The 11,162-nt window shown below is 40.6% G+C and overlaps 1 protein-coding gene across 1 annotated transcript; it reads right to left on the bottom strand.

Moving 5' to 3' along the window:
• Positions 1-9,524: 9,524 nt before the first annotated feature.
• On the bottom strand, positions 9,525-10,598 carry LOC123514804. The gene has a single exon (XM_045272999.1). It carries the CDS (start codon positions 10,596-10,598, stop codon positions 9,525-9,527), a length of 1,074 nt encoding a protein of 357 aa, XP_045128934.1.
• Positions 10,599-11,162: the final 564 nt, after the last annotated feature.

Here is an 11,162-nt window from a genome sequence, read left to right as displayed (position 1 = left end):
AACTCCACAGTCCTAAGTAACCATAGATATTATCTCCGCAACTCAGAGTAATCGCAGATTTTTTTTATTCTAAATGATTGTCAATAGTTTTTCAATCTCAAATCTGAAATCTGAAATACAGAATTCTCTGTCACGATTAGTCTTTAAGTCTATAGCTTAATCCCCAACATTTTTAATCCTTTTCATGTTCTACCTCATAAATGCAAATATTACACTTTTTGAGTGTTTAAACTTGTACGTTTTCTAGAATCCTAATAAACCTTTTATAATCTTATGTTTTATATATGAAATCCAAGACAACCAGTTGCATTCTGAATATCACAGTATATTAGTGTGCCAAGTACTGAATCCTTTCATTAATCCTAAATATTAGATTATAATTCCAAAATTATTAGTCATGTATTTTAATTCGATATTGTAAACTCCATGCCAAATCATCAAATCTCTTCCTTAATACTTAATCTTTAATCTTAAAATTGATATCACATTCGGATGCCAAGACTTTCCAGGCTAACTTGGATAGGATGAAAGAATGGACAGATAGATGGCTAATGCAGTTCAGTATTAACAAGTGCAGGGTGCTGAGCGTGGGTAGAGATAATCCACGCAATAGGTACACAATAGATAACGTGGCACTAGGAAGTTCCAAGTACGAGAAAGATCTAGGAGTCATAGTTAGCTCTGATCTCGGTACAAGGAAGCAATGTATCGAGGCTAGAAATAAGGCGAATAGAGTATTATGTTTCATCTTTAGAAGTGTTAAAAGCAGGAGTCCCGAAGTAATACTAAAATTATACTTGGCGCTGGTCAGGCCACATCTTGACTATGCGGTACAATTCTGGTCCCCACATTACAGGAAGGACATAGCTCTATTGGAGTCAGTGCAAAGGAGGATGACTAAAAGGATACAGGGAATGAAAGGATATACCTTATGAAGAGAGACTGAAAAAACTTAGTCTGCATTCCTTAGAGAGACGTAGGTTAAGAGGAGACTTGATAGAAGTATTTAAGTGGTATAAGGGTTTTAACAGAGGGGACATGAATGTAGTTCTTAGGATCAGTAGCGGGGACAGAACCAGAAATAATGGGTTTAAGCTTGAAAAATTCTGGTTTAGGAAGGAAATGGGAAGGAACTGGTTTTCAAACAGAGTGGTTGATGAGTGGAACGGTCTCAGTGGGCATGTAGTCAGGGCTGAGTCAATAGGGAGCTTTAAAAGAAGGTTAGATAAATTCGTGGATGCGGAAGATAGATGGAATTAGGTAGATTAAGCACACTGGGACTGCCTCGTATAGGCCTGGCGGCCTCTTGCAGCTTCCCTCCTATCTTATGTTCTCATGTTCTTATATCGAGTAAACCCGAAAAGAAAAGCAAAACTGAGAAAAATAACAAACGAGCATAACGAAATAAAGGAAGGTGCATGAAGCCATCAGGCCTGCACGTGGCACTCCCTGTACGAAACACACATGCACTTTTTCCACGACCACAATCCATAAAGCTATTTCATCTTCTTTTAAAACCCACACTGCCTTAGAAATGAAACCCCCTAATCCTGAACATCAAATCTGGACGAGTGCAGAGAGCGACCTTTGAAAATCTACAAAAACCTTGAGCCTTAATGGAACCTTAAAGAAAGAAAATGTTGGCCGTTCCTTCGACGCGGTGTTGGCAAATCCTTGGAGCTGAGGCGGCAGTGGTGGTGGTGGTGGTGGAGGAGGAGGTGGTGGTAGAGGTGGTGGAGCGGCGGGTCGTGTGTCTCAGGGACGTTAGTGTGGCGGGATTTGTCTGTGGAGTGGCCGCGGAGTGTTGCTAAAGTCCAAAAGCTGTTTCCAATATCGGACGTTTGGTCGAGGCTTCCGGCGAGACTTTTAGCTCAGTCACGGCCCATCTCCTGCCCTCCTGCTTGCCCGCCTGCCTGCCTGCCTGCCTTCTCTCTCTTTCCTTATATTCCTCCTTGTGCTTATCTTTCCCTTTATTCTTTTTCTCCCCTCCTGTTTCCCCTTCTAGCCTTCCTAAGTTTCCTTCTCTTCCAGTTCTTCTCTTCCTGCTTTTCTTTCCCTGCCTGCCTGCCTTCTCCCTCTTTCCTTATATTCTTCCTTGTGCTTATCTTTCCCTTTATTATTTTTCTCCCCTCCTGTTTCCCCTTCTAGCCTTCCTAAGTTTCCTTCTCTTCCAGTTCTTCTCTTCCTGCTTTTCTTTTCCTGCCTGCCTTCTCCCTCTTCTTATTTCGCCTTCTTCCTTGTGTTTATTTTTCCCTTTACTCCTTCTCTCCTTTTCTGTCTCCTTTACCATCTTCCCAAGCTTCCTTCTCTTTCGTTTCTTGTCTTAAGTTTTCATTTTGTCTTCCTTTCCCTGCCTTCCTTCTTTTTCCTTTTTCATCTTCTTCCTTGTGCTTCTACTTTCCTTTTTTTCCTCTTTTTTTCTCTCTCCTGTCTCCCGTTCCAGCATTTCCAAATTTCCTTTTCCTCCATTTCTTGTCTTCCCTTTTCTGTCTTCTGTTATTCATCCTGTCTTCGTTTCCCTGTCTGCTTTCTCCCTTCTGTTATCTTCTTTTCTTCCTTGTGCTTATCTTTCTTGTTAATTCCTTTCCTTCCTTTCTGTCTCCCTTTCCAACCTCCCAAAGTTAAATTCTCTTCCTTTTTCTGTTTTTATTTTTCATTCTGTCTTCTTTTCCCTGTCTTCTATCCCTCCTCCTATTTCTTCTTCCTTCTCCCATATCTTCCTTCCTCCTCTTCCTTTTCTATTCTTATCTTCCTCTCTTCTCCACCCTTTCCCTTTCTGATTTTCCTTATCTCGTTCTTCCCTGTTTCTATTCCCTTCTCCTTTCTACCCCTTCTCTCTGGCTTTCCTCTACTTCCCTTTGTTCATTCCTTATCCTTCTCTCCATTCCTCCTCTCCCTCTTCCTGCTCCTCCCTTCACTTCTCTGCATCTTGTTTCTTTTCTCTTGTCTTCTCTTTCTACCTTTTCTTTATATTTTTCTTTTTTCCACTTCTCTCTCTCCTTTTGTACCTTTGCTCTCTCGTCCTCCTCCTCCTCCTCCTCCTCCTCCTCCTCCTCCTCCTCCTCCTCCTCCTCCTCCTCCTCCTCCTCCTCCTCCTCCTCCCTTTTCACTGCTTTCGCCTTCTTTTCTTTCTGTTCACGTCGTTTTTTTTTTTTTTTGCGTTTTCTTCGTTTTCTCCTGTTTGATTTTTTTTCTTTTTTTTTTTCCTCCATCCTTCCTATTCCCCCTTGTTTTTAAGCCTCTTTTCTCATCCCTCCCGCTTTCCTCTTGTCTCTCCTCCTACTCTCCTCTTTCTCCCCTCTTCTCCTCCTCTCTCCTCTCTCTTCTCTTCTGCCTCTTTTCAATTCCCATTTTTATCCTTGGTTTCCTTTCTTCTGCTTTTACCTTCTCCTTTTCTTTTTCCCCTCCTCCTTCCTTATTGCTTCTGCGTTCTCCTTCCCTTCTTCTTTCTCCGCCTCCTCCTCCTCTTCCTCCTCCTTTCCTTCCATTCCCTTCCCTCGTTTATATTTTCTATTCCCCTCTCTCTCTCTCTCTCTCTCTCTCTCTCTCTCTCTCTCTCTCTCTCTCTCTCTCTCTCTCTCTCTCTCTCTCTCTCTCTCTCTCTCTCTCTCTCTCTCTCTCTCTCTCTCTCTCTCTCTCTCTCTCTCTCTCTCTCTCTCTCTGCCGCTATCTTCCTTTCATCTTTTCATTCTCATCTCCGCTTATCTTCCTTTTCTCCCTCCTTCTTTTCCTCCTTTGCTCTACCTTACTGATTAACTTTTTCCTTCTTATTTTATCATCCTCCTTCTCTCCTTCCTTCTTTCATTAATTTGTTCTCTCTATCTCTCCGTGCTTCTTCTCTATGCTCCTTTTCCTGACAAGCTTTTTTTTTTCATTTCTTATTTCTACCGTCTTATTTCTTTCTTTTTCGTCCACTTACCTCTTTTTCTCTCTTTTTGCTCTTCTCTATTCTTGCTTCTTTTCTTTCTCCTCTCTTCTCTATTTCTATTTCTTTTCTCTCCTCTTACCTCTTTCTCCTGTTTCCTCTTCTCTTCTCTATTCTTGCTTCTTTTTCCCTTCTCGTACCTCTTTCTCCTCTCTTTCTCTTCTCTATTCCTACTTCTTTTCTCTCCTCTCACCTCTTTCTCCTCTCTCCTCTTCTCTATTCCTGCTTCTTGTTATTTCCTGTTACCTCTTTCTCTTCTCTTTTCTATTCTTGCTTCTCTTTCTCTTCTCTTACCTCTTTCTCCTCTTCTCTGTTCCTACTTTTTTCCCTCCTTTCCTCCCTCTTCTCTATTCCTATCTTCTTACCTCTCTCCTCTTCTCTCCTATCTCCATTGTCATTGCATTATCTATCGAAACGTCCCTCCTCTCTCCCTCTGTTTATTCATCTCTGTTTCTCTCCGTATTGTCTATCCAAAAGCTTTCTCCTCTCCCTCCTACTTTCTAACCCTCCTTCTCTCTCCCTCTGTCTCTCCCCCTTCTCCCTCTCTCCCTCCTTCATGGGTGTGTCTGCTGAAAGTTTACTGCCTCCTTCTGCACAGCGAGACAACCTTCCCTCTTCCCCTCCCCACCTCTCAATACCATGTCCTCCCCCTCTCGTTACTACCTGATGGACACCACACCACCACTAGCTGCAGGTGTGTCGCTGACAGATGTGTGGGTCGCCAGATGTGGGAATGGAGCGTGTATTTGGAAATGGAAGTTTTGCGTGTGTTTTGTGTGTTTTGTGTGTGTAGGGGAAAGCCAGATGTTATTAGCGATGTGTAGATCGATAAGTGCAGAATGGAAGATGTATTTGCACAGGAATGGGGATGTTTATATATTTAACCCCTTCAGTACTGGGACGTATTTTTGTCTTGAATTTTGGGTATAATTAAACGATTTTATTTATATTAAGAAGACTCTATGGAAGTGAAAAGAATAATGGACAGAATCTTCACTATTTTAATCCACACATAAGTTACTGAAGCTGTATAAAATCACCAAACCAAACAGTAACCAGAATGAATATGGAAACGCGTCATGGTACTGAAGGGGTTAACAGGTGTGTTGAAAAGGCAGATGTGAAGCGTACATGTGTGCTACGCGAAGGAATTTTAGGTATGGGCAAGAAATGTGTAGAAGGTATAGGTTTCTGAGACAGGTGTTTTGGGGTAAAGTAGTCTGACAGGTGTGGATGTAGATGTGTAAATAGCAAGTTTGTAGCAGATGTGGAGAATATGAGCGACAGGAGACTCAGAATTAAAGGGCAGTGCTGGGCTATGCAGTGGTGCAGGTGTGTGTGGGTGTGTAGTGGTGCAGGAATGTAAAGACAAAGAGTAAAGAAGAAGTTGGGATAGATAGAATAATATGAAAGTAAGAGATGAAAGGAAAGAGAAAATAACAAGAAGAAATGAAAAAAAAATAAGAGGAAATCAAGGATAATTAGTAAAGAGGAGGTTAGGAACACAAAGCAATGACGTGATGAAGACATGGAAAGAAGCAGAGACAAGAGAAGAGAAGGTCAAGAGAAGAGGATGAGAGGGAAAGAGGAAAAAAATAAAGGGAAAATGAGGAGAGAAAGATAAGGATTTAAGGTGTGAGAATGAGAGGAAGTGAGGGGATAAAGGGATGATGGTTCCAGGGATTCAAAGGGTAATGGAGGAAGGGAAATGGGCAAAGTTAGGCCATTATTTCAGGAGTAAATGGAGTGAAGTTAAGAGTTAATTGAAAGTAAAAGGGAGGTGGCCGGAGTGGTGATGGCTTGAGGAGTGTTAATTACAGGTAAAGTCAGGTAGGTAGAGGTAGATACTGTACAGGTAAAATCATTCATTAAAAGAGATAACTTGCAAGTCCATTAATTCACGTAAACATATAAACAATTGAGAATGTAAAAAGAAATAAATGTATACGTGTTAACTAGTTACTGGTTACATATACAGGTAAATACAGGTGAACTCACTAATTAGGAGACAAAACAAAAAAAAAAAACGAAGAATTGAAAGCGTGAGTGTTACTTATGTATTACTAATCACAAATATATTTACACAGATATAGGTACGCATTCACAGGTAAGCTTCTGATTACATATACAGGTAAACTCACTGATTGGGAAACAAAAACCCCACAAATAATTAAAAGCGACATATAAGCAAGAAAAGTGAGTGTTACTTATGTATTGCTAATCACAAACATATTAACACAGACATAGGTACGCATTCACAGGTTGGCAAATCATTTAAACCAAGCCAGGGCACAAGCAATCGAAAATGACAATGAATCCAAATAAGAGAACGTTAATTGCGTATAAGCTCCTAATTACAGGTACGGAAACGCAGGTAATTACAGGTAAACACGTCAATTAAAACAATGCATGGATGACTACTTAACAACACCAGATTAAAACCAAACGCAAGTGAAAAATAATAAAGAATATAGAGAGGAGAGAGAAACCGTGGTACAGTTGAGCCATGCGTGCTTTGGGGTTCGAGGAGTCTTCAAGCGCACGGGTTCGAATCCTGTGAACGGTCCGAGTGTAGGTTGGGCTTCCTTACTCGGGGCAACGGTTTCCTAGCGGGTGGACTTTGTGATAGAAGGTACCACAAAAAGTATCCCCTTTAGCCCATGAATTCCCGTCAAAAGCCCACATGGTATAAATAAACGAAAGAAGAAAATTAAATTGAGTACAAAAAATAGATAGAAAGCATAAAGAAGGAGGAAGAGAGGAGGGAGAGGAGGGGTAGAGAGTGACAGGTAGCGGACAGGTAAGCTCCGGTAACCAGGTTAAAGGTGAGAGTGAAAGGTGAGAGCGAGTGAAAGAAGGCTGAGACCAGGCAAAGGAACTGGAATAAAGAGCGTGTGTAAAGAGAGAGAGAGAGAGAGAAAGAGAGAGAGAGAGAGAGCATAAACATATTAAAAGTAGGTAAACAAAATATATGAAACAAAAAAAACATACATAAGAGAGAGAGAGAGAGAGAGAGAGAGAGAGAGAGAGAGAGAGAGAGAGAGAGAGAGAGAGAGATGCAGGAACACATTTACGAAGGAGGAATAAGTTGAACAAGGCAATAATACTTGGGACAAAAGAGCAAAGAAGAGAGGTGAGAGAGAGGCATGAAAGGGAGGGAAGAATAACAGCACGCCTCTCTCTCTCTCTCTCTCTCTCTCTCTCTCTCTCTCTCTCTCTCTCTCTCTCTCTCTCTCTCTCTCTCTCTCTCTCTCTCTCTCTCTCTCTCTCTCTCTCTCTCTCTCTCTCTCTCTCTCTCTCTCTCTCTCTCTCTCTCTCTCTCTCTCTCTCTCGAAAATCTAGTCATTCTTCAGCCTATACGCAATCTTATATTTCAAGAAAGAAGAGGAGGAATAATAGGAGGAGGAGGAGTAGGAGGAAGGAAGAAGAGGAGTAGGAGGAGGAAGATTAGAAAAAAGGAGAAGGACAAAGAAGAGGAGTAGGAGGAGAAAGGGAAAGAAGAGTAAAAGGAGAAAAAGGAAGAGTAGGAGGAGGAAGAAGAGTAAAAGGAGAAGGAGAAGGAAGAGTAGTAGGAGGGGTAAGAAGATTAAACACGAGGAGGGGAAGAAAGAGGAGTAGGAGGAGGAAGAGGAGAAAAAAGGAGAAGGAATACAAAGGAATACAAAGGAAGAAACAGACAGCAATTGCCCTACTGGGCCTAACGAGGCTGTCTGTGTGCCTATGCTACCACTACAGATGCTATAAGTTAGAGGCTGAAGGACATCAGGGTTCAAGGAAGAAGAAAAGAGGCCACAGAGAGAGAAAGTCAAAGATGGGATAGGAAAGATTGAAGAAGTGACACTATCTAGTACAGTAACTACAAACAAAAAAAAAAGATATCTTATGAAGGCGCAAAGTACGTCATTTGAGGGGTTAATGTGAAGTGAATGTCCAACCTTTTTTTTTAAAGTTTCTATCGTATTGCTACGGACAACATGTGCTGGGAGAGAGTTCCAGACATTTACAATTCTATTGAAGAAATAATGTTTTGCCTCGTCTGACCTGAAACGTTTACCTGTAATCTTGTAGCCATTATTTCTAGTGGTGTTGGAGCTGTCAATGGTGAGATAGTTGTTTACATTTATGTTATCAAAGCCCCGGAACATTTTAAATAGTTCAATCAAATCTCCTCGCATACGCCGCTTCTCTAAACTGAACAAGTTGAGTTTCCTCAAGCGCTCCTCGTAAGGCTTGTTTCGCAGTCGTGGGATCAATTTGGTGACTTTTCTTTGGACTCTCTCCAGGTTGTCTATATCTTTCTTATAGTGGGGTGACCAGAACTGGACACAGTATTCAAGATGAGGTCGGACGAGTGCATTAAACAATGTGAGAATAACCCCTTCTGATTTAAATTGAAAAGTTCTACCGATAAACCCAACCAGTTTGTTTGCCGTTTTGACTACTTCTGAACAGTGTTTACTTGACTTGAGGTCTGAAGTAATTATGACGCCTAAGTCTTTTTCCTCATCAACCTCAAGAAGCTCGGAACCGTTCATTAAATAATTAGTATGATCATTATTGCTACCAATGTGCAACACTTTACATTTATCTACATTGAAGCTCATCTGCCACTTGTCTGACGACAAGCGGTCGAGATCTGATTGTAGTTTTCTTTTATCCTCCGACGTGACTACTTTATTCATTATTCTAGTATCATCAGCAAACTTACTTACTTTACAGGTGAGGCCCTCATCAATATCATTAACATAAATAAGGAAAAGAACCGGGCCAAGCACAGATCCCTGTGGTACACCGCTTAAGACTTCTCGCCATTTTGAAAATTTACCATTTAAAGCGACGCGCTGTTTTCTCTCAGAAAGCCAGTCTTCAAGCCATTTGAGAAGTATTCCATCTACACCATGTGACTTCAACTTACCTAGCAGCCGCTTATGGGGAACTTTGTCAAAAGCTTTTTGAAAATCTAGATACACAACATCTACTGCCTTTGTTTCGTCGTACATGGTGAAAACATCATTAAAGAAGTCAAGTAAATTAGTCAGACAAGAACGTCTGTTTCGAAAGCCGTGCTGTGACTCATTGATTAAATCATTTACTTCTAGAAAGTTGACTAAGTTATTGCGAATTACAGTTTCCATTAATTTGCATACCACAGATGTGAGGCTGATGGGTCTGTAGTTACATGGGAGTGATTTGTCGCCTTTTTATGTATGGGGTTACGTTTGCTAACTTCCAATCCCTAGGAACCTTACCACACATAAGTGACTTGGTGAATAGCAATGAAAGGGGTTTACATATTTGAAATTTAGCTTCTTTCAAGACACGTGGTGCAATACAGTCTGGGCCGGGACTTTTGTCAGTTTTCATTTTATCAATTGCTTTAATTATTTCGTCTTCTTGAAAATCGCAGACACTTAATGGGGTTATGTTATGGAATATAGGGGGTGGCTCAGGGACTGTGTGAATGCTTTCTTTTGTAAAGACTGAAGCAAAATAATCATTTAGTGTGTCTGCGATCTGAGTTTCTTCGGTGGCAAGATTACCGTTGTCTAAATAGATCTGGTTAATGTGAGATGTAATGACTGTTTTATTCCGAACATAACTAAAATTCCTTGGGACTGGATTTGGTGACGCTTGCAATATACATTTCAAGGTTTTTCTTGCTTTGTTTAATGAGCTTCTTTGGTATTCTGTCATATTCAAGTTTGTCACCCTCGTTCTGAGATATCAGATATTTACGGTAGGCACGATTTTTCTTTAGTAGTTGTGACTCAGTTTGGTTTGTCCACCATTTAGGTTTGTTCCTTTTGCATGGACGCCTTTTACGCATTGGAATACATGACTTCACAGCGTTTTCTAAAATGTATTTAAATTTGGCCCATGATTCTTCAATGTTACTTTCACCAAGTTCGGCATTCCGATCTGTTGCAGCAAGAATTAACTTTAGTATCTCGTAATCTCCTTCTTTGTAAATGAAAACTTCTTCGTTGCTAACACTGTCTTTATACACTTGAAGGTTGATGTTGAAGGAGACAATCTTGTGATCACTGTTACTAAATTCAGGACCAATATTAACATTTGATATTAAGTCGTCGTTTGTTGAAAGAACAAGATCTAATATGTTGTCACCTCGTGTGGGTTGTTGAACGTGTTGCTTTAGAGAACAGTCTAATAAACTATTGTACAAGTCCTGACCAGAGCGAGAGTTAAGTGGACTTCCCCATGAGTTGACAGGCAAGTTGAAGTCTCCACAGATGACTGTATCAAAATTGTTACTTATTTCAGTAATTTGATCTTGTAAATTTTTATCAGAAGAAATATTTTGAGCCGGAGGCCTATAAACAAGACCAATAACAATTTTCTTAGAACGTACTCTTAAATGTAAGAAGACTGAGTCTATATTGTTTATTTTATCGGTTTTAAATATGGTTGGCTGAAGACTGGCTTTAACATAGAGCAATACACCGCCTCCTATTCTATCTTGTCTCTCGCAGCTGAACATGTCATAGCCTGGCAGGTTATATTCAGCAAGAAAGTCTCTGTTCGCAGAGTTGAGCCAAGACTCTGTAATACCAATAATATGATAATTTTCCAAAGCTGCCAGGGTTTCTAGATCTGAAAATTTATTTCTTAGGCTGCGAGCGTTGATTAGACAAGCTTTTACAGTGTTGCACATGGAGGACAAGGAAGAGGAGGAGGAAAAGGAGAAGAAAGAGGAGGAGGAGGAGGAGGAAGAGGAGTAAAAACGAGGAGGAAGAGGAGTAAAAGGAGGAGAAGGAAGAGGAGGAGGAAGAGGAATAAGAAAGGAAAAGAGTCAGATATAATTGGAAGATGACAAGACAGAAGAAAAATGAATAACAAGACAAGAACCTGGAAAAAAAAGAAGAAAAAGATAAATAAATGCAAATGATACTCTAACGAAGGAAAGGAATAGAAGGAAGAGAGAAAGGAGGAGAGGAATATGAAGAAGAGAAGGAGGAGGAGAAAATGGAGAAAATCATATCAATCAGGTGTATGACAAGGGGGCATTTTATCACCACTTTTATTCAAATTATATATTGGTAATGTTTTCAATACCCTCACTGGTTTGAATGAAGGTTGTACTGTAGGTTATAAACGAGTAAATAAATACATTGGCTTACGCTGATGACTTGGTGATATTAGGAAGGACTCTGCGTGACTTGGAGGAGATATACTAATGAAGAGAAGGAATGGAAGGAAGAGAGAAGGAAGGGGAGGA

Source organism: Portunus trituberculatus, chromosome 5 (genome assembly GCF_017591435.1).
Source record: "Portunus trituberculatus isolate SZX2019 chromosome 5, ASM1759143v1, whole genome shotgun sequence".
In the NCBI taxonomy this organism is placed as follows: Eukaryota; Metazoa; Arthropoda; class Malacostraca; order Decapoda; family Portunidae; genus Portunus; species Portunus trituberculatus.
This window is presented reverse-complemented; position numbering and strand designations above follow the sequence as displayed.